The sequence below is a fragment of the Vicugna pacos genome, chromosome 35, assembly GCF_048564905.1.
Source record: "Vicugna pacos chromosome 35, VicPac4, whole genome shotgun sequence".
Classification (NCBI taxonomy): Eukaryota; Metazoa; Chordata; class Mammalia; order Artiodactyla; family Camelidae; genus Vicugna; species Vicugna pacos.
The window spans coordinates 27,193,430-27,221,386 of NC_133021.1; the positions used below are offsets into that span (position 1 = coordinate 27,193,430).

The window sequence follows — 27,957 nt, forward strand, 5'->3', positions numbered from 1 at the left end:
TAAGAAAAGTGATTCTGAAACCAACAGAAAATCCCACAATCAAAGCCATAAGTAAGCACCGTCAAGAAATTACAGTTGCATCCTTGGAACACCATCTTTACCAAGTCTTTACTCATGTTTTGCTCACAGAATGTCCAAATTCAACATGAAATCACAGCTGACTCAGTCAAAGAAGTTTTAACCTCCCTTTGATAGTACAGTGACATCTTAATGCCTAACAGAGCTAATGGCATGAGGTATGTTTTCAAGGAATATTTCTTCTATTGAAGAATGATTTAATTAGTCATTTACTTTCCAGGATAATTCATATAGAGTTAAATAGCCAAAATGGATAAAACAAGGAATTTTTAAAAACATTTTTGATTGAGTTATAGTAATTTTACAATGTTGTGTCAATTTCCAGTGTAGAGCACAATTTTTTAGTTATACATAAACATACATATATCCATTGTCACATTTTTTTCACTGTGAGCTACCACAAGATCTTATATATATTTCCCTGTGCTATACAGTATAAACTTGTTTATCTATTCTACATATGCCTGTCAGTATCTACAAATTTTGAATTCCCAGTCTGCCCCTTCTCACCCCGCTCCCCTTTGGCAACCATAAGTTTGTATTCTATGTCTATGAGTCTGTTTCCGTTTTGTATTTATGTTCTTTTTTTTTTAAGATTCCACACATGAGCAATCTCATATGGTATTCTTCTCTCTTTCTGGCTTACTTCACTTAGAATGACATTCTCCAAGGACATCCATGTTGCTGCAAATGGCGTTATGTTGTCAGTTTTTAATGACTGAATAGTATTCCATTGTATAAATATACCACATTTCCTTTATCCAGTCATCTGTCAATGGACATTTAGGCTGTTTCCATGTCTTGGCTATTGTAAATAGTGCTGCTATGAACACTGGGGTGCAGGTGTCTTTTTGAAGTAGGGTTCCTTCTGGATACATGCCCAGGAGTGGGATTAGTGGGTCACATGGTAAGTCTATTCCTAGTCTTTTGAGGAATCTCCATACTGTTTAATAAGGACTGTATTGATGCTGACTATTTCCATCGATTTAATATACCACAAAATTAATAGTGCAGGTTAGAAAAACAGAAACTTGAAACTCTTTAAAAATATAACTTTATGATGTATTTTAACATAAATGTAAAATTTACTAACTAAAGTTATCATTCATTCATATGGGTTTACCAATTATTTCTGAAGTTTTATGGGATTTCACACAAAGGACTTTTGCAAACAATATTGTATGTATATAAATGTGTGAGAATAAATGTGCCTTTTTATTTTATCATAAATCCTGGGAGAGAGAAAAGGAAAATATTTAAGAAAAAAAGCCCACCTGGGATAAAGGGGTTTAGGAACTGTCTTTGCTCACATTCCCAGGAACCAAGCCATTGCTCTCATGTCCACATCCTGCTTTATTCTGTGCTATGCAAAGAGGCACAATTTCTGACATTTATGGGTGTTTCTTTGCCCTCCTACAGGATGTTGAGTTTCATTGTTCACTTACTTTGGGCAGCAGTTGAAAAAGCTTCCTTATAGCAATAAACATTATTTTACACTGATAATTTATAGTGAAATACAATGAAACAGTCTCATGAATTTCAAATAAGTTCAGTGAAAGCTTAAAGTGCGCAAGGAAAATCTGATGGATTTTTATCTCTATGATTAATATGTTTAGTGAAAGCAAAATTGAGTGCCTGTTTTCAAAGGAAAAAAAAATATATGCACAGGGGAACTTCAGTTTTAAAGAGAGGGAATTAAGCTCTTGCCAAACCTTATCACATTCAATGACATAAATGGTAAAATGCTCATTGTAAACTATAATAACAACCAGTTATAAATGGGAAATTGTTTGTCTTTGGCAAGTACTTCATTAATAATCATCAAAAATACCACAAAGGTGGGGAGGGTATAGCTCAGTGGTAGAGCGCATAATTAGCATGCATGAGGTCCTCGGTTCAATCCCCAGTTCCTCCTCTGAAAATAAGTAACTAAATCTAATTACCTTCCCTTCAAAAAATAAATAAACAAATAAAATCACAAAAAAAGCTACAGGAGGGGAAGAAGATGGTAATTTCCACCCCACTCCCTCCAAACTTCAACTCCTCAGAACTCTTGGTTTGAGGTTGATTTGAATTATAATTTTAGTTTCATATTTTCATACATCCTTTTGTAAAGTACAAAAGCTCATTACCTTTTAAATTAAAAATAGTCATGTCTAATGTGGAGTCATAAGAGAGTCGTTTTGATCTTCTTGTTTAATTTCAATATCTAATAGCTTAAATATTCCTAGAAAGACGGGATGGGACTTAAAGAAGAGTCTGACGCTTCCAGAGAAGTGTGGGGAGCACGTGGAGTCTGTGATGAGTCAGGAGGGCTTGTGCGGCTGCTCAGAAAGGCTATGCAGAAGAGCAAAGTCAAGTCGGACAGAAGAGATGAAAGGAAAGGAAATCTAAACGTTTCCAGGAGCTGAGTCCAACGTAGAAGCTGAGAAGTCTCTGAAAAGAGATGCCGGAGAGAAAGTGGTCATCATTTTCAAAGTGAAAAGCTGCAGCTAGTTAAGACCAAAGCTGAAATAAACATAGGTCAGAACCAGACACACAAAGTAAACAATCTTATAGTCACCGTGGGGAAAGGGGGTGGGAAGGGGTAAGTGAGAGTCTGAGATTTGCAAATATTAACTGGTATATATAAAAATGATAAACAGCAAGTTTTTTCTGTATAGCCCAGGGGACCATATTCAGTATTTTGTAGTAACCTATCATGAGAAAGAAGATGAAAATGAATACATGTATGTCTGAAACATTATGCTGTACACCAGAAATTAACACAACATTGTAAACTGACTAGACTTCAATTAAAAAAAAAATCTAGAATTAAAAAAAAAAGATAGAAGACAGCTGATGGAAATTCAAAATTGATATAGACATATATATATATATATACACTTATGTGTATTGATGCACCTTTGTGCAAATATTGTGTGTACATGTGGACGTGGACATGCGTGCACATAGGGACACACACAAAGAGGTGGTGATGGAAAGGCTGGAGCAGAGAAGCTGGGCAGCAGATCTCAGTGAGAGAAAATACAAGGCTGGTGGAAGGCTGAATACCCTGATTTTCAGAGCTCCCCAACCCAGCACACAGAGGCTTCAGACTCCAAAGAAATCAAGAATATATTTTCCATACCAGGGAAAATCAAAAGCTGAAGAAACAGATATTAAGAAGCCCCCAAGGAGTCATCATTTTAACTCACCATCAATATTTGCCACGACTATAGTGAATTCCTTCCTAACTGAAAATTGTGATATCACCACAAATGATGGAAATTGCACACATGAAGAATTTTCTGCCTTCATATAACCTCAAATAATCTAAAACGTATGTGAACATGGACGCATATAAAAAAATATGAAATGTTAGAGCGATTGCTGGTCATTTCTTTCTTGTCATGAGGTCTGGAACTCAGAGAGACCCTCATGGATAAGAGATACATTCCTCTTTAATCACTTCCAGATGGAACTAAACAATAGTTCCTGGTCTGACGCGTCTGTGCTGGTGAGGCCTCTATTATACACAGTGTTGGACCACGTTATGTACTTGACCTGGCTTAATGCTATTTTTCGCTGACAGCTCTATCCCATATTAATTGCAACTTTATTTAATAGTCAAAGAATTCCCCAAATGCTGAATTCTTGACGTCTAACTCTAGGGCTAATATTAGTAAATACAGTTCCTTTTTTTTTTTTTCATTGAAGTACAGTCAGTTACAATGTATCAATTTCTGGTGTACAGCACAATGTCAAAGTCATGCATATACATACGTATACTCTTTTTCATGTTATTTTCCATTAAAGGTTATTATAAGATACTGAACATATTTCCCTGTGCTATATAGAAGAAACATTTTTTTAAGTCTACTTTTATATATAGTGGCTAACATGTGTAAATCTCAAACTTTCAAATGTATCCTTTCCCACCCCCTTTCCCCGGTAACCATAAGATTGTTTACTATGTCTGCGAGTCTGTTTCTGTTTTGTAGATGAGTTCATAGTAACATCAGGAAGATCAAAGGAGAAACAGGGGATTTACTGAGGTGGGTGGCAGAGAAGACCACTCAGGAGTTAAATATTATTCCTCAGCGGTCTTTCAGGGATCTCCCAGCTGTCATGTCTCCACTGCCTCTATGATCCAACCAGAGAAAGTGGCCGTGATACCAAAATACCCAGTTAACAGGGCACTGGCTCCAAAGACAAAGACAAATACATCCAGCTGTTTAATTTAATCAATATTAACTTTTGAGGACTATGAATAAGTAAGTAGCTTTACCTAAAGCTTGGATATTCTACATGATTGAATTACTATTATTTTTAAAACCACACAGTTCATAAGATTGATTTCTTCCTTTCTAATAAAGTAATTTATATGATTACATTAAATTGTGCTGGGTTACCAAGGCTCACATGAAATCCCACAGGAGGCATGCACTGCATTCATTATGGCACAATTAGAAAGAGCGAAAAGGGCGAAAAACAAAGTCTGGATATTTGAGAACCTGAACTGACCACCCAATTGATCAGACATCTGCTCCATCCAGCAGAGATGACCAGCCATGACCTGTCATTCCACTGGACCCCTTTTTTTTTTTACCAAAAGTTGGTTATTTCTCCAACCACATGTTTTCTATTTTGAGCAAGTTTATGTTAGTGAAAATGATAACTCATAATATGTACACCCATTTATTTACTCTTGGTGAAGCCAAGAAAGTCGTTTTTGTTTGTTTTCTATTTTTCCATTTCCAACTATTTCCACAAAGAGTAACCCATCTTTTCTGGCTAAAATGTTCTCACATGCCAATAAGATGCTATCAGACAAACTGGTCATTCTGTTGAAGTCACTGTTTTTTCAGTGAAAAAAGAAAATCTTTTCTTAAAATGGATTTTTTTTGAGAAGCAATGTCACTTTTTTATTCTATTTTTGAGGCAACAAACAAGTTTGTTTGCATAAAGTCTGGATGTTTTCACAGATAACAACATATGTGTTCCAGGCAATCGGGAAACCGGTAATAGAAGTAGATTCTAAGAGCCCCAGAGAACAGAACAGGGCCAGAGTGACCTTGGCTATTGAAAACTTCCCAGAATCCCTCACACTTGGCCTTGTAAAACAGTTGGCCTTCTGAGTATTTCTGAGTGAAAGGGAAAGAGCCAGCCAAGGTCATGATAATTTTCACAAATGGTAAAGAAATAACCAAATCACCACACCATGTTTTATTTTACATATAGATACATGTTTACATACTATGGATACGTAAATATATACGTTTACGTGGTGAATGTCATAGGAAAGCATTCCCCTTCGAGACAGAGAGCTGAGACAGAGAATTATGGTTTAGCTTCAGATTTAATATGAGGCACCTGTCACACCCAGGCTGACGGGGTACGATTCATACTGGGACTGACTTTTCTCTGGTTGTCATTTGGATTTCTTCCCCCTAATTCAACAAAATTCCTTCCAGCCTGAAGATCAGCAGGGAACCAAGTAAGAACCACCTCGTGGTGCAACAGACAAGCTTCTCCAAATGTAGTTCAGAGGGAATCCAGCTCCTACTCCCTTAAGCCTGCCTGGTGTTAGCTTTTAACGCCTTTTTCTGGTTCTTCTGGTTTTTGGGCTTTTTTTTTTTTCTTCTAATCTAATATCCCTTTCAGGAATAAAGAGGAATTATCCCATCATTTGACAAATCATGAGGACTTCGTGACCTGGATAATAGATTTAAAACCTAATAATATTCTATAAACCAATAAGTGAACCAGGATTGACTGATTATCACTTTCTTTCCGTTTCTTGCACATTCATCACTATTCATTTTTAAATCAGACCCATGAATCTCCAACTAAAACAAAATTATAAAAATGACCCAAGCTTTAAAATCATGTTTTAAATTATTTATCTACAATTGCTATCTCATTTCTGAAATAAAATGGGTATTTGTTCTATATTATACACTTACTTGAAATTTATATTTTTCTCAATCAACCCAGAGTTAAAGAGCATTGATTCTCACTAAAATTTCTTAAAAAAAAAAAAAAGATAATGACAATGGAGATTTTTTAGTGGAGAGGAAGTGAAAATGACAGAAAACAAGTTCCACATATCACAAAGTATCATGTCAGATATACTATAGGAGAACCATAAATTTAGGACTAAGATAATCTGGAAGAGAGTTTGGCTTCCTGCGGGGAATGTTAGGGATAAATTCATGAAGAAGGTGGCTTTTGCTCTGCCCTTGAAAGTCAAAAAGGATTTACACAACAGGAGATGAAGGGCAGGGCATTCCTAGCCAGAGAAGCAGAAGATTAAAGTCAATGAGATGAGAGGAGAGAAGATGGGGCATGACCAGAGAAAGGCAAGAGGTCCTACTTTAAGGGATCATTTCATAACCAGAGACAGATGGATAAGACAGGAGTTGCAATAAAGGATAAGAAATGTTCTTAGTAGGTCAGTGAGAGCCTCCAAGCATTTTCCTTCTTCTTTTTAACTTGGATGAATTTGTGTATTTTGATTAGTCTCCGTTTTATTTCCTCTCTCACCACTGAAGTATAGATAGACAATTTATTGTTGCTGGTCAACTTTATAAACTGGTCCATATGGTTGCAGAATATCCAAGTTGGATTATGATTTTCTTAAAAAAAGAAGAGCGATGGTCATTACCCAGAGATGGATGATGTGAAAATTAGACATGAAGGAGTAACTAAGAAGACTTTGAAGTGTGAACAGATGACTTGGGCTTGGTCAATAGTATGCTTCCAACCAGCTTTTCTAATTCCAAGGGAGTGACAAAGGGACAATTAGAGATTACTTATAATGCTGGCAGGGGAGTAGAGGGCCCAGCTCTGAAGGAAGGATTCATAGGAGTGAAATTAGGCAATTTTACCATCTGATTTATCAGTCTGACTCGCTTCCCTCTCATTCTTTTTGTCTTAGATTCTTAGTTTTATATTTAATTTTTGGAGAGGCCCAATATTCTTTCAGTAAACTCATTTTCTGCCTTTACATTGGTCTGAGTCAGATTCTGTTGCCTGCAGTAAAAAATTATTTTTTGTTATTAGGGTGAATAAGAAAAGTGCAAGGTCTACTTTTCTGGAACTTACACTACAGTAGGGACTAGAAGATTAATTTGGTAGTTACACGTGTGAGTAAATTAGAGAAGTCAGTTATGCAGCCATAACAGAAATTCTGATGAGTTATAAGAAGACCCTGAACTAGAGTTTGAGCCATAAAATGGAACTGAGGGAGAAAAAGAAGGCAAAAGGGACAGCGTTTGCTGCTTGACGTACACCTGGAGTAAGAAAATGGAGCAGTAAACATACTAGTTTCAAAGTGGATATTTACATAAAGATAAAAGCACTACAAAAAATGATGGCATCGCTTTATGGTTTATTCACAACCAAGAGGTTTTGGAGTTTTTTTCCTTTTTTCTTTTTTAAAATCAACTCATACAAATGGTACAAATATCCTTCCAATGGGGTTAAGTTTTCATTAGCAATATTCTTGATCCATTCTGCTAAGTTAATGTGCTCATTCTTTGCCTTGAATTATAGCCTTAGGTTTAGCCCCTTTTTCCAGCTGGAAGGAGGGTTGGCACCATTATCCCTGAGGCTCTGTCCTCTGGCCCGGGATGTGCTCCAGCCCATGTACTGCTTCCCCAGAGCCGACTGGGCTTCTCTTCCTGCATCCACCTCCAGTGATGTCACACTGGCAACCTGAAATCAACCATGCTCGGAGTATTTACACCAAGGAAATAGGGAGATGCTACCAATCAGGGCTATTTTCTTCTCCCTTGAGAGCCAGTTTACCAGCACACAACTAAGTATGTCTCATGAATATTCACTGACGGCTCAATCAATTCTGTATACTTGGTGCTGCCCCCAAGTCAGATGAAGTCACCTTAGAACCACAGTTCTCAGAGCTGACAGAGTTTCAAATATGCTTTGTACCAGTTTAAACTTTGAAGGATGCATTATTATCCCAGTATTTCCTTAGACTGTAAAATCCTGGAGAGCTGGTGATAATACTGACGACCTTCCAATCCAAATCCAGGGCAGTGCACATTAGATTCTCAACAAACGTAGACTAAGTAAAGGGCAGACCTACTCAAGGTCACAAGTACACCAAGTAGTGAGAAATCGTCTGTGCCTTACAGCAATGACATTTCTACCCTCTGAACTTCCTGCTCATTCTCTCCGGACTGTCTTCAGTTCTCCATCATTTTCTGTGCCTTCCTTCTGTTTCCCTGATCCTCTTTTACAAACCCAGTCCCCTATGATCATAAAATGGCGGACTTGAACGGGGCTTAAGAGGTTGTCTATTTCATTTCCCTTGATGACAAAACATGGTTTGAGGAGTTTAAAATATTTTCTTAAATACGAGTATTTATTTGCCCAGTCATGATTTACACTCATCTCCAAAATTTTAGTCTAGTTGTCATCTTTCTACCATTCAATGCAGCCACACAGAATCTGCTGGTCATTCTCTTCCCTTTTTCCCAAACAAGGGTATTTGAGAACAAGGCTGGAGGGAGAGTTCAGTGTTGGTTATGAAGGGAGGTGCCATATAAATTCAGCTTATGACTTTTACTTACTCATCTATTCATTTAACATACTCATTTCTGTATTCATAGGACACATTTACTGAGTATCTACTAAATAACAGGACTCTTCTAGGCATGTAGAATACACCACGGAAGATGATATAAATGATGAAGGTGATCAAAACAGACAAATATCTCCAGCTTTAAATAATTTGCATTCAAGAGAATGCACCTGTCCTGGAAATGCTCCAGAGTAAGATCTTGCTGTTCAAATCCAGACATGTGAAAGAAGAATGCGAATCTCTATTCAAGAATGCAGCGAGAGCTACTGTCGTTTGGCAGTGATAATATAAATGAGGGGATCTTGCGGCCGCCCACGCCCCTTGAATGCCTCATGAATTTCATTATTTTGTTGGGTACCTTGCTAGTTGCTGTCATTTTATATTTATCAAGTCAAGATAAAAAGGATGCCCTATGATAATATTTCTTTTCTCTGGAATTGCATTCATTCTCCGAGGATCTATGTCCTTTCAATTTAACAGAAAAAAAAATTTAGTTGGAAAGACTACTCATAAAGTTTACCCCTAAAACTGGAGTTTTCTTAGCTTTTAAACACATAGCAGCATTCCTTGTTATTTACTGTGTACATCCAGAATGCAGCATCAGACTTAGCGTATTTCAATTATGAACGTTATTCAGTAGAAGACAAGATGTTGCAAGTGACTTAAGAATTATTCTTAGGTTTTTCAAAGTTAATCCTCATTTGCCTGAAATAGTTAATGCAACTCTTTCAGAAAAGGCACATGCCCTGCATCTTGACACTAATCATTTTATGGATGAGAAAAATCAGATCAAGTGGGTACTTAATGTTTCAGTGATGATTTGAACTCAATTCTTGATTGTAAATTAGACCTCAACGTTTCCAGATGTATTCATTTCCCAGGGCTTCCATAACAAAGTGCCACAAACTGGACGGCTTAAAACAACAGACATGCATTCTCTCAAAGCTGTGCAGGCCAGAAGTCTGAAATTTGAGGCGCTGACAGAGCCATGCTCCCTCTGAAGGCTCTAGGTGAGACACAAGTCCATTCCATTCTCTGAGCATCTGGTTTCGTGGGCAATCCTCATCATTCCTTTACTTACTGACCCATCAATTCCATCTCTGTGTCCCTCGTCACATGGTGTTCTTCCTGTGTGTCTGTTTCTGTGTCCCTTCTCCTCAACTTATCATGACATCGATCATATTGTGTTAAGAACCAACCCTACTCCAGTGTGGCCTCATCTTAACTCACATCTTAATTACATCTGCAAAGACCTTACTTCCAAATAAGGTCATGTTCTGAGGCTCTGGGAAGGCCATGCATCTGGGGGAGGACATTATCCCGCCCAGAACACCAAGATAACCTGCTTCCTTCCAGTTGTGTCCACCAGCATTTGCCCCCTTACTAGTCTCTTGACAAAGCTATCTTCAAATAGGTTTTATTTTCTCATTCATTTTTGCTCCAAATACTTAACAACTTCTTACACAGTTTTAAAGGCAGCAATGTCCTATCAGCCCTGTTAAATGATTTTTCATCAGGGAAAAAAATGTGTTCTCTTTGTGTCAAATTATAGAACAAACAGAAAACACCTTTCACCCTTGGAAACTCCCATGGTTCAATAAGACAGACTCTATGAAAATAAATACATTTCTCCATGGACTCAGAACTGCTGGAGATGTTTTATTGTGTTTAGGATGTCTCTATTTAGAAAATGTTGCCCTGGGAAACCCAAAGCAGTTAAAAGAAGGACAGAGAAGTAATAATGCAGAAACTAAGGATGAGTGGGGAGCGGGAGAGGATGCTATCACAGAGCCATCTTCTAAATGGGAAGAAGACTACAGGTAACTTGCAGCGACAAGCACTATGGTTCTACATCCCTTCACATAACAAGACTGTTATTTTATTTGGGTGGGGGGACACCAAACAACAACACAAAAAACCAACAGGAAGTTGAAATTATATTGAAGGTTAACCTTATGATCTTAGAATGTTAACCTGGACATGAGGGAAAAACGCTATGATAAATAAAAATACCTGATGTCTTGTAAGATCTGGAGAATATTATCTGAGTTAATTTCACTGCGTTAGCTCCTTTGAATCTAGACTGAGTAAACTAAGGGGAAAAGATGGAAACATGAAGGAGATTTGATGGTATATTATTTTTCACATTCTCTCAGAGCAGAATGAAGAAGGACACGCATAGATGGACACTGGAAAAGTCTAATCTTTCTCTAGCTTTGTTCAACAAATAATCATTGTGGCAGGTCCTGCACTCTCCGAGTTTTTGCATTTTTAACAACTATACTCCACTGGAACAGTGTGTCCTATCCTGGGCATTTTTATTCAATAAAAATAGAATTATTTGGAGAGAAATGTATCAAAATTTGATTAATTTTAAATTTTATGTGGTTATAATGCTTCCTTTATCCAGAATTAGTAGGAAATGAAGTTTTCCTTGCTAAGTGCTGACACTTAAAAGATTATTTTTATGAAATGTTTCTGAGACATAAATATATAATTGCTATTTTTTCCTTCTTGAAAATCTTTAAAGATTCTGCATGAGGAGAGTGACATCCGAAAGGTAACAGAACAGGAGGTCCCTAGCTCACAGCCCCTCAACCCCAAACAACAATCTAGCAGCCACCCATGGACAAAAGTGCCTTTAGTGAGAGTTTTAGGATTGTGGCAGAAAGTTGTGGAACTCTGGTGAAGCCCAAGACCAAGGTGAGCTGCTCTGAGAAAGCAGGCCCGGGCTCTGGTGGCAGGTTCACTGAATATGGTCCTGGCTACAAACCAAAAGTAGCCTCATCCCCCAGTGAACTCAGCTACAGCCCTGCTTGGCCAGCCCTACAACCAGCCCCGTCTGCCAAGAGACGTGGGAGGAAGCAAGACTGTCTGCGCCGTCATAATAGGCCAGCTGGTTTGGACTTGACTGCAGACCCTGAAGCAGTCCTGTGACCCGGTTCCAGCCCCGCTCTGCTGCATTACAGGAGTTGGTCCTGTGTAAGCATCTATTCATCCGTGCCCCTGGAAGGAGGCCCAGTGACATCAGTCCTAGCTGTGGGCCCTGGAGCATCCTGTGACTCAGTTCTCACCCTGGTCCACCACGGTCCGGGGCAGTCCTGCTCACTCCGGAGCCAGAGGGAAGCACGCCTCTGTAGGCCTGCTGACCTCACCCTGACCGAGGTCCTTGAGGGAGCCTAGCGACCTGGCTTGAATCCTGCATTATGTGATTCCCGGAGGAGGAGAGAGAAAGCTAAAGAGGCAAAAAGCTTATTTTAAGAGATAATGGCTCCAAACATCCCAAATCTTGAGAAGGATATAGAAACCCAGATTCATGAAGCTTAAAAATACCCAACAGGATCAACTCAAACAAGTCCACCTAGATACACACTATAAATAAGTCACTAAAAGTCAAAGAAAAGAGGGAGCAGCAAGAGCAAAGTAACTGGTCACATCCAAAAGAACCTCCCTAAAGTTATCAGCAGATTTCTCAGCAGGATTTTTCAAGGCCAGGAGAGAGTGGGATGATACATTCAAAGATTTAAAAGAAAAAAACTGTCAACCAAGAATACATTACACAGAAAGGCTGTTCTTCAGAAATGAAGGAGAGATAAAGACTTTATCAGACAAACCAAAAGCTGGGGGAGCCATCACCACTAGACCTGCCTTATATGAAATGCTAAAGTGAATTCTACAGGTTGAAAGAAAGGATGCTAATCAGTGACATGAAAACATATGAAAACAATAAATTCACTGGTAAAGGTTATTATACAGTCAAATTAGAAATACTCATATACTGTAATGATGGTGACTAAATCACATTTAACTCTAGTATAAAAGCTAAACGTATTAAAAACTACTATAGACACAATAATTTTTTAATAGATATGCAATATAAAAGGCTGTAAATTGTGACATCAGTAACATGAATTATGTGTGTGTGGGTGAGGAAGTATTTTTTGTATGCAGTGCAATTAAGTTGCTATCAATGTAAAATAGACTATTGTAAATATAAGACATTTTATTTAAGCCTCACAGTAACTGCAAAATAAAAATCTACAGAAGATACATAAAACATACAGATAAAGGAATCAATGAATACCACTATCAAAAAAAATCATAAAAATCACAAAGGAAGACAGTAGTGGAGAAATAAAGAAAAAAATGAACTACAAAACACCTAGAAAACAATGAACAAAATGGCAATCAATAGTAAGCCCTTACGTATCCATAGATAAAGCTTTAAATGTAAATGAATTAGATTTCCCAATCAAAAGACATAGAGTAACTGAATAGAGTAAAAAAATAATAAGACACAATAATATGTTGTCTACAAGTTACTCACTTTAGCTTTAAGGACATATGTAGAATTAGACTAAAGGGATAACAAAAGATATTGCATACAAATGATAAACAAAAATGAGCAGGAGTGGCTATACCTGTATCATATGAAATAGATTTTAACACAAAAACTCTCACAAGAGACAAAGAAGGTCATTATAGAATAATAAATGGGTCAATCCAGTAGGAAGGTATAACAAGTGTAAGTATATATGCACCCAATATTAAGATGCCTAAACACATAAAGCAAACACTGAAGATCCAAGGGGAGAAATAGATATCAATATAATAACAGTAGAAAACTTCAATACAGCACTCCTTATAATGAACAGATCATCCAGGCAATATGAAAACAGTGGACTTGAACACTACAGTAGACCCAAAAGACATACAGAATTTTCCACCCAATAGCAGAGGAATACGCATTCTTCTCTAGTGCACATGAAACATTCTCCAGGATAGAACAACAAATCCTTAAAAATTCAGAAGATTAAAATAATTCCAAGTGACTGCACTGAACCCAATGGAATAAAATTTGTGCAAAAGCAGTTCTATGAGGGAAGTTCACAGCAATAAATACCTACCTGCAGAAATCATCTCTAATAAGTAACCTAACTTTACACATCAAGGAAGTAGAAAAAGAAAAGCAAGCCAAGTATACTCAATGGGAAAAGAATAATTTCTCCAATAAATGGTATTGGGAAAACTGGACAGTCACATTCAAAAGAATGAAACTTGATCACTATTTTATGCCATACACAATTACTTAAAAACAGCTGAAAGACTTGAACACGAGGACTGAAACAATAAAACTCCTAGAAGAGACCACAGGCAGTAAGCTCCTTGACGTGGGTCTTGGTGATGATTTTTGTTTTTTGAAACTAATACCAAAAACAAAAGTCACAAAAGCAAAAATCAGCAAATAGGATTACATCAAACCAAAATTTTCTGCACAGCAAACAATTAACAGAGTAAAATAGGCAGCTGAAAGAAATCCTGCCATTTGCAACAGCACGGATGAACTTGGAGGATTTATGTTAGGTGAAATAAGCCAGACATAGAAAGACAAATACTGTATACGCTTACTTATATGTGGGATCTAAAAAAATTTGAACTCAACAAAGCATAGAGTAGAACAGTGGTTGCCAAGAGCTAAGGGATGGGGGTGGGATGGGGAGATGTTGATCAGAAGGTACAAAGCTTCGGTTTTGTAAGATGAAGAAGTTCTGGAGATCCAAAGTACAGCATGGTCACTATAGTTACAAATACTGTATTGTATACTTGAAATCGGCTAAGAGATTCGATCTTAAGTCTTCTCACCACAGACACACCAAATCCTAATTATGTGAGATAACAGACATGTTATTTAGTTTGGGATAATTGCACAATGTATATCTATGTAAAAACATCACACTATGCTGTACCCTTTAAATATATACAATTTTTAATGAACAAGTATACTTCTAAAAAGCTGGAAAAATACGACATTAGTTTGTTGGCTGCATTCTGGAAACTTCAGGCAACTGGAAGAAAATTGCTAATGCATAACTAATCCTGGATGACTCATTTTTACACAGGATAACATTTTCGCCTTAGCACAGCAGGAGGAAAATCAGATGCTTCAACTACTGGAAGAACAGCTCACCCATAAAAGTTTAATCTGTCTGATGTTTTCTAACCCTGGCAAATAACAAGAGCTAACGTGTAATCCATTTTCACATTTCTAAAACAGTTTCAACAACTGGGTTATTACTTATTGTAGTGCTTTATTTAATTTACTGTTTAATTTATTGTAATGACTATTTGAAAAAGTATGAGACTGAAAGTAATAAAAGAAAAACAGCCTATACTATAGCTCTCATATTAGTTCTGATAAATAATTCTAGTTAGGGAAAGGTTAAAGTAATTACTTTCCAAAAATAATTAGTTCTTAATCACATATATTGTGACCTTACAACTTTTTAAAATAAAGTTATGTTATTGTTGTTTTCCAATTACAACCAATATTGTTTTGGAGATACATTTATAAAAACAGAAAAAAAAAACCTAGAAGAAGACAGAACTCATGCACATTTCCTTTTCCCAGAAATGGGTATATTTTATATGTTCTTGCAGCCTTATATTTTCTTGATAGATAACTTATTAAAATTGATTTCATACTTTTATATATATATTTTTTCTACATGGAACAATATATGCTTATATGATTTATGTCTTGTATTAATGATACCTTTCATATTCAACAGTATTTTATGAATACTGTCAATTCTATGGCACAGCTTTTCAATGGTCCGATCGCTTTTCAAAGCACTTCTCCAGCTTTTCCATCATAGTACCTCGAAGCGCCAGGGAGAAGGCATAGGTACCAGCCCACTGGATCAACATTTCTTTAAAGCTTTATGCTGAAGCCTGGACTTCCACTTCATAAATTAACTCCAAATGTGATACTATACTAAATTTAACTTCCCTAAATCTTTAGGTAAATACAATGAAGCTGTATCAGGTTTATTTGGCGGTACTGCCCACTCCCTGGCACATTACCATGGGGGTCTGCATAGCCCAGTTTGAGAAACATTAGTTTAATTGATAGTTTTCAAAAAGCTTCTGCCTGAACCAACTCTGAACCATGCCTGTAAAAACTAAGCTTGGGTATCCTGGACTTTGGGTGGGAATTTGATGGAAGTATTTCTACATAAAATTAGGAAGAAAAGACAGTTCATGGTTTAATCCCAAGTCTTGCTGGGTTTTTTTGTTTGTTTGTTTGTTTGTTTGTTTGTTTTTAATTATCCTCAACAGTAGAATGTTCTGCAACATAGTGGGCAAAATCCAGCTTATACTTAGGCAAATGCTAGAGTTGCTACTCACACAATCAGTTACAGTTGTTATTTTTATTATTTAGAATAATAGTAACTTTTCAGCTCTAATTTCCTAGTCCTTCTGTGAGGTTCTGCAGATGAAACAGACAAGCTCCTCTTGCTTTTGAGGAGCTCAAAACTAGCAGGAAAATATGCATGTGTGTGAGTGAAGAGAATGTGTAACGGAAGGAGAGATACTAAGGTATAAGACAGAAAAGACTTCGATGGAAGAATGACTGGGAAGACTTGAGAATGGAAGTGACCAAAACAGAGACTTACTCTTGGAAAAATGGAAGGTTTTTTTCTCCTGAGACAAATGGTGACAACAAGAATTTGGTTGCAGGTACAGGCACGTGGGGAGGAGAGAAAGAGAAAATTAAGGAAATTTATTAGGAAAAGGGCTCTTTTCTTTGCTTGTTTAAAGGATATAAAAACATTGGCAGAGAGAAGAAAGTTCAAGGGAGAGATTGGAGGATTTGAGGAAAGTTGTAGAAAAGTAGTGCCAGGGAATGATCCTAAATGTGAGTCTAAGACTCTTGAGAGTTCAGCTAAGGTGATAAGTTGAAATTTTCTGTGGCCCCAATAAGTATGACTGGCATCAGTTTGGAAAATGCAAATGCTTATAGTAAGTCAATTTCAAAAAAAAAAAAAAAAATCGATACAGCCATTGTGACTGAACATAAGCCAGGTAACTTCTACCTATCCTACAGGGATGGTCTGATAAATAAATGTGCTACTACATGCAAAGTACTTAGCAGAGTTCCTGGCACATAATTAGGACTCAAATTTATGTTAAAATGAAATAATAAAGGATGCAGAATTCAAAGTGTTGATAAGAATGGAACTGAGGTGTTAGATCATTAAATCTGAGAATATTAGGGAAAAAAGTAAAAAGAGGTTGCTTTATAGAAAAAAGCAGGAAACATTGCAAACCTAGAATTATTATTTTTTTTCTTATTATGTTGAAATACAGGTGTAGGAGGAGTGATCAAACACTAGAGAACATGATAATTAGATCAGATTTTCAATCCTAAATTTTCAGAGGAGATGATAAAGTTCAGAATGTAACTATAGGAGCTGGTTCATGAGGAAAAACTATTTCTAAAAGGGACTAGAATTTAAGAGGTCAATGATTTACATTGGTTGATTCGCCTGAAAGTTGAGATTGCCCAGGATTTAGGATCCAGTGGAATACTATGAGAAAAATAAGAACCCAGGTGGCTTTAAAAGAAGACATTTTTGAGCAAGGCTGTAAGAACAAAATTCTGAAAGAGGCCTGGAGTAGTCTGAAAGGCAGTGACCCTACCATCTAACGTTGAAAATGTGAAGCCTTTACCAAAGAACAAACAGCCACTTAAGTGGAAGCATTTTAAGCAACAGAAATTCAGATTTCAGTTAAGGGGATGATTTCTTAGAAAAAGAGTTAAAGACAAGATATTTTTTTGCTTGTGCAACAGAATAAGAGCTCTAAATTGTAGAGTAGAAACATAAGGAAAATGGCCCAGGGAAAGTGAAAGGCTAACATGGGTGGAAAAGAGAGTCTGGAAAATGATGGCTGACCAGAGGGATCTTTACCTGCTGCAATCATTATGAAATTTTGGCAATAAAAAAAAATGTAGACAATAAAGCTGTATTGATGGAATTGAATTTCCTCCAGGTTTCTTAAAGAACTTTCATCAAAGTGATTTTGTTGCCTAGAGGACATGAAAATTCTGTGGTAAAACTTCCTGAGCAGAAAAACTTCACCTCCCACAACACACCCTGCTTTTTCTACAATGTATGAATAGGTCTGGACATGAAAAGGAATGCAATTCCTTAGAAATTTCCAATTCTTCTAAATTTAGGTATTAAAAACAATACTTGCACATGACATTTTCTGAAGGAATTGCTTACCTCCAAATGCACATTCTGGGGTAAAAGAGATGTCATCGAGGGCGATAAAGATGTTCTCATTTCCACTCAAATCAGCTTCAAAGGCCACCTTAAATGGACTGTTACTGGAGAGAGGAGTATGTCCATACAACCAACCAGTTCTTTCACTGCCAATCATGGACCACACCAGGATGTTTAGTCCAGATTCCTCAACAGTATACACCTAATAATGGGGAAGAAAAACAAACAGAAGAATTCAGCTCTTTATAGTCTGGATGTTTGAGGAATATGGGCAGCCAGGTTGTTGGTGAAAGAATGGAGTCTAGCAACACAACAGCTCAATTATAATAATTTTAAGTGTCCTTGACAGTAGAATCTGCTCTATGACATAGGGGGCAAGATCCAGCTGACACTTAGGCAAATTGAGGTTATAAGTGAGCCTATAACTGCTATGTTTTCTTTGATGAATTAGATATTTGTTTAGTTTTATCAAATTGGTTTCTGTGTATCAAATTGGACATGGCCCCAGATTGTAACTATCTTAAGTATCTAAAAAGCTGGAGGAGGTGTACAATTAGAATTTTTTATCATTAACTACTGGAGAAAAAGGAAATCCTCATAATAAATGAACAGGAGGGTAACACAAGTCATTTCAGAAACCAAAGTAATGTGCAGCAAATATTTAACATTCTGACAGACAGAAAATTGACCTGAATTAACTACCATCAACGTTCAGGACTTTTTAAAGTATAAGGACTAGCAGGTTCAACAAACAAGAAATGAAATAGAAATGGACTTGGTTTTGAAACCAACCACCACGATGAGTTCTAATCATTTTTTAAACAGTAAAAACAGTTCAAAACAAAACAAAAACAGTCATTCCCTAGTGTTTTACAAAAAAGATCTGTTTAAACAAAAAATAAAAGTGTTGAAAAGATATTTTTTCTATATTTTTGTACCAAACTTTTATAATTACAATTTCCTTAGATGTTATGTATACTTATATATATATAGATATGATATATATGTTATATCACACCATTAATATAACAATTGTCACCATCATATGCTATAAAACAATCACTGTTCTCATGATTTTCATTATAAAAACAAAAGGTATTCAAAGAATATATAAATGTATATTACAATGAAGTTTATTATAATCAAGTATATATTATATTCCAAAGGGATATTATAATCTAAGCTTATAATGCAGGGCAGGAAAAACTTAAGGGAAACTTGCTAAATCAAAATACAGACAGTCAAAATAAAATAATACACCATTTAAATATAAATATTGTAACGTTAACCAGTTAAATTGATGTCAAGTATCTGAGAAAGCAAATCTTCAGCATTTATTTAGAATGAACATTCCTCTGGAGGAAAACATTCAACAACACATAATGAAGAGGTAATAGAAAATATGAGAGAGAATGATTAAATTCCGTAATAGTGTGGATGGTGGAAACCGGCTACTTCAACAATATCCATGTATCTAGGTTGTGCAGGTCAAAAATTGAAAGAACTCAGTCGGTAGCTTTTCCTGAAGTTCCTCTCCTGCAACTAGTCAGAATTCCTAGATTCCCGAAACACTGAAGGCAGGTCACTAGTGCTGATTTAGAGACTCTGAATGGACACTTGTGGGTATCAGAAACATTTTATCCATTTCATTAAGTATTTAGCTTATTAAAGTTAGTATGTAAAATGCATCAGTGAGAGGAAACAGACAGATGGAAACTCTAAGGATGAATCAAAAGGAAATGCTAAAAATTAAAAAAAAATTAAAAAAACCAAACCACTCTAACAGAAATGAAGCATGCCTTTGATGGGCTCATCAACAGACTGGACACAGCAGCGGTAAGAATCAGTGAGCCTGAAAACGTGTCTACAGAAACCTCCAAATCTGAAATGCAAGGGAAAAAAACAAACAAAAAAATGGAACAGATCATCCAAGAACTGTGGAATGGTTACAAAAGGTGTAACATGCATCAGGTGAATTACCAGTAGAAGAAAGAGGGAAAGAACAGAAGAAGTATTTAAAGTGATAATAAATGCTATTTTTCCAAAGTTAATGGCAGACAACAAACCAGAGTTCCTGGGAGCTCTGAGAACACCAACAGAATAATCAACAACATTGGTATTTGTCTACACCTGGGCGTATGATATACAAACTGCAGAGAGTCAAAGACAAAGACAGAATCTTGAAAGAAGCAGAGGGAGGAAAAAAACCTCACAGTTGTTTGCTTTTTTAGTGAGGAATCTGTTAGGATATTTTTTGTATTTTAAATTGGGTTGCTTGTTTCTCTATTTTTGAGTTTTAAAAGTTCTTTGTTTATTTTGGTTAACAGTCCTTTTTCAGTTACATATTTTAAAATAGTTTCTCCAGTCTCTGGGTCACCTTTTCATCCCAAAGATTTTTTTCCCTTATTTCCAAAGGTTGTGAAAATCTCTTTTCACACAAAACCTGCACATGAATGTTTATCACAGCTTTATTTATAATTGTCAAAACTTGGACACAACCAACAGGTTTTTCAGTAGATGAATAGGTAAGACTGTGGTACTTGTATACATTGGAATCCTATTTGCTAATAAAAGAGAAATGAGCTCTCAATCTGCAAAAAGACATGGAGGAAACCTAAATGCAAATTTCTCAGTGAAAGGAGCTCATCTAAAAATGGCTACATACTGTATGATTTCAACTATAGGAATTTCTGGAAAAAATAAAACTGTGGACACAGTGAAAATGATCAGTGGTTTCCAGGGTTAGGGCCAGGTAAGGGGAGGGTTAAGTTGAGCACAGGGGATTTTTTAGGGCTGTGAAACTATTCTGTATGAAACTAAGGGTACACACCATTACATAGTTGTGAAAACCCATGGAATGTACAGCATACAGAGTTGAACTGAATGTAAACTATGGGCTTTAGTGAGTAATAAAGAGCTGACACTGGCTCATCCACTGTAACAAACACACCACAGCAATGCAAGATGTTAATAACAGTGAAAACTTGGCTTGAGGGGAGAGATCCGGAACTATCTGAGCATCCTTGCTCAATTTTTTTGTAAACCTAAAACTGCTCAAAAAGATGATGTCCATTAATTTAAAAATTATTCTTAAAAAACCCAACGTATACACATTACAGAATGAAAGAGCTAGTGTGGAATTTCCCTCATTTGCTTTGATCTACTCAATTCCCTATTTAGTTGGAAAAACTCAATTAATTGCCTCACTCTTTTCAATGCCAATTAAAGCAATTATTCAGTCACTTGGTCCTCTAAACACATTTACTCACTCTCTGTTCTCCCTACCCTCTTTCCATCACACTTCCAGTTCCAATTTAGGACTTCTAAAACAGTCAGGTGGTACATTATCTCTTACCTTACCAACATCAACTACTTTCCCCAACTCCCTCTTTAGAGACCAAACATCTTTGCCCGATCAGAGGCAAGAATGATCAAAGTACCAGGCTTATTAAGCTGTCAAAGGAGGCACTAAAGTAACTCAGTAAGCAAGTTTCTAGAACTGGGTACCACAACCAAGATAATAAGAATGTCCTAAAAATGGTATAAAAGTGTCTTCAAGGTCTCTCCTTTCTCCCCTTTCCTCTGTGACTTTTTAATCTCTCCCTCTCTTTGCTCTGGCCACAAGGCTCCCTTGCCAGTCCTCCTAAATACCGAGAATGCTCCTGACTTGGGTCTTGGCACTGGTTTTCCTGTCTGAAGTACCCTCCCACTTTGGCCCCTGTACCTGCATGGCTCACAACCTGAGCTCCTTCAAGAGTTTGCTGAAGTTTACATTCTTGATGCAGCCCACTCTGACCACACCCAGTTCCAACAAACCTCTTATACTGCTCTCCTTTGTCACAGAGTCTCTAAAAAGACTACCCAAGCTTACACACTGATGACATTTCCTGTTTGATTATAACATAATTTCTATGAGAGCAGGGGGTTGTCTGTTTTGTATATTTCTGTATGCCCAGAACACTGCCAAGTACATAATAGGGTCTCAGTAAACATTTGCTAAAGAATGGAAAAGTTAAAGATTTAAGAACTTTGAGGTTAGAGAGGATCTTGGAGATCTTCTAGTCAAATACTTCACAGGGGACTGAGATCAAGTGACTCCCTGGTCAGTGATGGAAGTGAATGTTGCATCTCATGTTTCTCACTGTCCAAATTCTGCCTTAGCAAATTCACCATTTTATTTGGTAAAGACATGTATCTACTGATAAAGGAATGTATCTACTTAGAAAAGTCAGGATTATTCAGGAACTGTGGAGAGAGCTAACAATGCTCTAATCACTATTTTTACAAATGGTTACTTGTTCACTCTAAAACATCACCACAATTTTCTTTAAGTTTTCGAAGTCAGTGAATTATAAATAAGTTATGGTATCTTAAAATTAAAAAAAATCACCATACGCAAGTAGGGGAATGAGTGAATATTAATAAAGGCTTGGAACAATCAGAATTAGGATTGATGAACTATCTACAGTTCAGCTCTGTCTTTAAAGCTGGAGAAACAGATCACTCTTTTTTCTTTGCCTTTTTCACTTGAGATGGGAGAGAGAGAATCCCAGTTTGCTGTGTAACATCTCCAAGCAAATTAAATGAGTTCATTCACATCAAACCCCTGTTAAAATATAAGGACTAGCCAAGTTGGTTGGTGACTATTGGTGGTAAAGAATTATGTTATGGCCAGGGGCTAGGACCCAGATTCTAACCCTGCCTCTGCCAATACTAATTGGATACTTTTGGCTTAATTAGGTAATCTTCTAAAACTGATTCCTCTTCTGCTAAATGGAAGAAATACTGGTATCTTCGTGATAGGCTTGTTATTAGGTTTAAAGTAAAATAATGTATATAAAGTAAGTACCAACACTCATACATTTCCTTTTTAGGATTATTCACGTGCTTGCTATTACGTATCATATGTCATCTATTTTGGAAAAAGTTAATATAATAGGATGAGTCATGTAATTAAGAACGTTAACGAGGCAGTTTCATCACAAAGAGCTGACACATTCCGGGGACTTAAAAAAATGATTTCAAGGAGCAACTTCAGGTTTTTCTGATGTTTTATTTTTATAAATGCATTGCTAGGGTCCTTGCAAATAAGAGGAATAAGAACCAGAGAGCTTCAGAAATTCTCCAAGTTTCTAGTCATTAGTAACTTAAAAAGCTGGGTCCAGGACATAGGTTTCCAGTCGATTTCCTTTCCTGAACATCACTCGTTTGCAATAAACATCATTGGCTATCTCAGACGAGGAAGAGTTGAGAAAATTACAGCTACTATGCCTGTGGAAACTGAAATGGCTGATTTGTATTTAGCTCTATAACATTAACCTCACATTCTTTGAAAGAGACAGACTATTTAAGAGTAATTGGAAATAAAGCACCAATCAAATGTCTCTTAATAGCAGAATGACCTGTGAGGCAGTCAATGTTAGCCGGATACCTCCATGTTTTTTTTCTCCTAAAGGATAGTATCACTGTACAGACGACCTTCAAAATGTCTTCAAGACATATTCCCTCAAAATGAAGGAAATTTTAAACTGCAAAACAGCAAACAGAAAACAAAATGAAATTGTCATTTCATTGACTTTTCTCTTAACGTAGTCTGCAAAATTGTAAATGTTTGGAAAAATGGTTTCTGGTTCCGATGGCTAACTGAAAACGCATGTTTACCTATAAGCCTCAAGAATGTTCCACTGCAAGACAGGAAAAATAGTGAAAGAAATCCACAGAAGTACTGGAAAATTAGGAGCACAGCTACCAACATCCAAGAATAGTAAAGACTTCCTGGAAGTTTTAAACCAAATGGAAACTGTTGGTTAAAATTACATAAATAAAATGGAGGAGCTTGCAAATACCCACAGGTGAAACAAAGACCAGTGAAAAAAAGTGACTGTTTACCAGCAGAATTCTGGAATAACTCAAAGAGCATAAAGACAGCATAAAAGAGCTTGCATGTGTCACACTAGTTCATAGTTAATCAAAGACCTCCATATAAAGCCAGGTCAGTCCCGTGTGCTGGGAGTTGCTGATACTAACATGCGCACCCAGGACACACATGGGGGGTAAATATTGCTGGAGTGGGAAATCTGACACAGGAGTTTTCACAAATGGGCACTGAAACCAGAGAAGTGAGGTGCTGGCCTTGCGACTGCCCTGAAATATTTGTACCTCCCTCACCAAATAAACAAGCTACCAGTACATCAGAAACGTAAGTCCACCAGAAACTGCAGCTCCTCCTTTGCACCAGGGCAACAAAACCTGAGATCTTCAATCAGAACGTGGGTTCACTGCTTGGGAAATGAAATTGCTCACTTGGTCTGATGCAAAAAAAAGTTTACTAATATTACCCAATCTAGACTCATCCCCATACTGTAGAAGAAAACCAACAGTGAGTAACCAGAAGAAGAAAATTCTAAGAGAGAGACATTAAATTGAACAGAACACTGAACACCAGGAGAACAACTGCTAATAGAATAAATGAGGAAATAAATAAAGAAATAGAACTAAGTCCCTCAAGAGACTGGAGTGGCCATCGTATCTATAAAATAGAACTAATATGAAAAAAAGAAGCATTCAGAGTTTTTAGAAATTAAAAAAAAGATTGCTAAAATAAAGCCCCCAGAGATGAACTGAATCGTGGAGTCGATACAGATGAGAGTAGATAACAGTAAGGACATAGAGGTTAAGGTTTAATCTCTGTTTCTATGATCACTCTATGCATCGATCTTTGTATCTAAGAGTCATTCTTTCATACATCTATAGAAAATCTACAAACGTCTATTTAGATTTAATGTATGATAATGAAAGCAGGTCAAATCAACAGGGGGAGGACAGTATTGAATCAATGGTATTGGAGAAATCCTCTTGCTCTTTGGAAAGCAAATCATGAGCTTCTAACTTCTCACCATATACACACAAAATGAACTATAAGTGGATTAGTCTGTTATACACACAAATCAGAATTATATAATAACAAACAAATGAGAATAATTTGTAATTTTATGACATGAAAGGGCTTTCTAGGTAAAGCCTTAAAGTCAGACTCTACAAGGAAGATAGAGACTGACAGGTTTCACAAAACAAAAATGTAACAGGAAAGTTGCTTTAACTATGAATATGTTAATTTTTTTTATTTAAGAATTCATACTCAGCTTGGGACCCAGACTTCTAAGCAAATCTGACTTTCGGTTCTCTCTCAAGGTGACTTTGCACCTGGGCTGCTTGCAGGCAGGTGTAAGAAATACCTTCTTTTGCAAATTCCCATGTCTGTCTTGAAACTGTGACTTGATTTTAATTTTTGGCAGCATAACTCTTCAACCTGAGGTCACTTTTCTTTTTCTGCTGTTATTATACTCTAAAGGGAAAGTGTAATTTGAAGGTCATATTCGATTAGCTCCTTCACCTGACTATCAACTTTTGCATTTAATGTAGTGCCTTCCCAGCCAGCGAATGTATATATACTTTAAGAGCAACTCATGGCAACATTTTTGCCATCCTGAGGTTTATTTTTCTATTATCTACAATAAAAGATACACAGCACACATCAGCATAGTTTTCTCTACCTGTGTTATCCAAGTATCTTTGCTGTCAAGGTGTGCGCCCACCGTTGCTAAGCTGTTAACATAAGCCCACGATGCTCACGATGTGATGGATGATATGTTGTGTTCGATACGCTCTGCTAGGCATCTCCTATTACAGGGTCCTTAGTGTCATGCAAACTGCCTGGCTCACCAGATACAACCTTACCTTCCTCTTCTATTCCATAAGACCTGTCAGATTAAATATGGGATACTGATACCACATAGGGAGAATCTTGAATCTACTCTCAACAAGGGAGGAAATCAACAACGACAACAACAGAAATGCTTTGGTTCATTTTAACTATTGTTCTTGCATAGCACCTGTGTCATATCATACAAATGATCACAACACACCGGTGGGAGTGACACCTTGAGAACAAATCCCTAGTACACTACCAGTCATGTTTCTGCTTAAAACAAATGTCTGGTATAATCCAGAGCTTCAGCGAGTCTGTTCGGCAGAAATTCTCTAAGCATGCTCAACGACTCCTCCTCATGCTTTCTACCACTTATGCCTGGGGATGTTTGCATATGATTAAACACTGTCTAACGGTATTATCAAAAGCTGCCTTTAATAAGCGGTGTTCCACCACTTGTGGAAATAATGACCATGATGCTCAGCACGCAACAGGAATGAGAGAGAACTGGTTAGTCTGAACATCAGTAAAAATGCACTTTAAAAAAAATAAAATTAGAGACAGAATTCTGAGAGCACCTCTCAGCATCTTTCATAAAATGTAGCATCATACAAACACGTTTTTAAATTCAGCATTAATAAGAAAGAAAAGGATTAAACAAAAAATCTAATTTGTAAAGTGCCTTAAGCATAGGCCATACAAACTAGTACCTATTTAATCTTGAGTACATATTTTGATAAATACAAATACACAGTCAACTTTTCTGAATATATTTTTTTTTCCGTTTTGAAAGAACATTTTTCTCATTTCTCTTTTTACTCAACGTATGACCAGAAGAATTTCTGCAGCAGTGGTGATAATTAAGAAATGGGCCAGGGGGCCTCGTCTCCCTGATAATATCTCATGGAAATATCCAGAGCCTGGGGGGCAAGTCATTAACACAGGTTATCATTTTGTAAGTTGTTACTTTATTGCCCTAAATGCTAACGTAGTGCCCTGATTCACTGAATGTAAATCTAAAAGGCACCGCCTTTATTACTAGGAGCTGTTTATGCACACTATTTCATTGATTCATTAGTCAATTATTTCTGATTATATTATTATCTATGGGTGATGTGGGCAGTTGCTGATCGGTGTATCAGACATCCTCTCCAGAATATCTCAGACTACCTGGGCCTCACTGCTGGTGCACAGTGACTCTCGCCATACCCCAGAGGGCCCAAGCTCATCGTGCATGTTAAGAAACAAGGCTGAACTGAAGTGAGACTCTTTTTCCTTCTCTGCCGGATTTCTTATCCTGAAGTTCATGGTTCTGGGAGCATCACAGGGAATACACAGAATTTCTCCCTGCATTATCCTGGGTGACCCCCGGAACGTCCAACTCTTCTAAGAAGACACCTACAGGTGTAATGACAAACCCAAGAGGACTGAAACTGACCAGAGGAGGCCTCAGTCAGTTTGAAAAAGAGGAGGTAGTCTTGGCGGCTCTTAACCTTGAATGGCTCATTCAAAAGTTAATCATCAAAAGCAGAGCAACAATTACAGGAAAAGCAAAACCCTGCAGCACCCCCCCCCCACACACACTACACGTTTAGGGAGTGCACTCAGGGGACTACTTAAATAACATTACACCATTTTCTGTTGTTTTTGTGAAATTTGTAATTCAAATCAGATTTACACTGAAAAGTGCAATATGCAGAATGCAAAATATGCAAAGTGCCTTTTAGAGAACCAGACTTCAGGAACTATTGATAGAAAATACAAGATGATTTTGAATAATAAAAATATGGAAAATAAAATATGCCATTTAGAAAAACCCATCTAGTTCTGGAAGGCAGTAAAGCACAGTAATTAAAAGAACAGGCTGGAGCCGGCGGGTCTGGGGACAGGGTGGCCTGCCAGCTCTTAAACAGCTCTATGACCTTGAGCAATTTCCTGGGGCTTTCTTTATCTCATTCGCCTTATCTGTGAAAATGTACGTAAGGTCATGACTTGTCTTATTGGATGGTGTGAGGATTAGATCAACCGATATGTATAAAGGACTTCGGTAATCCTCTGATATTATTTTCAGCTTTTTTTCCCCCCTCTGCTCTTACTGTCTTCCTAAATATCACATTAAAACAAAACAAAGCTAAATTCACAAGCCTGGGGGCCACGACAATAATGGCTTCCTGAATGGAACAGTTACGGGCTGCATTCCAAAGGTTTTAGCAGAAATCATTTAGCCCTAAAACTCAACTCTAAGACAAAGATCATTTCAATGTGGTAGGCTAACTGTTCTGAATGTGAACAAAAGGCTTCTAGAAGCCCACTGAGATATATTAACTCATTTGTTATCACTGAAGGAAGTTTTAGGAAGTAGTTCATTTTTTTTCCCCTGAACGATTAGAAATTCCTATAAATTACAAAAAGTGTTATGAAAAGTATTAATTATAAAAGTTCACTTCCTTTTCGTGTCTTTAAAAAAAATGAGTTTGGAGTAATAAAAGGATAATAGTCATTTATAGAGA

At 36.9% G+C, this 27,957-nt stretch overlaps 1 protein-coding gene across 1 annotated transcript in view; it reads right to left on the reverse strand.

Moving 5' to 3' along the window:
• Positions 1–27,957, reverse strand: part of MALRD1 (MAM and LDL receptor class A domain containing 1) — a 355,452-nt gene that overhangs the window by 97,182 nt on the left and 230,313 nt on the right. Inside the window, exon 21 of the mRNA XM_072955135.1 lies at positions 17,740–17,941. Coding sequence (XP_072811236.1) covers positions 17,740–17,941 — 202 coding nt within the window. The remainder of the gene's footprint in view (positions 1–17,739; positions 17,942–27,957) is intronic.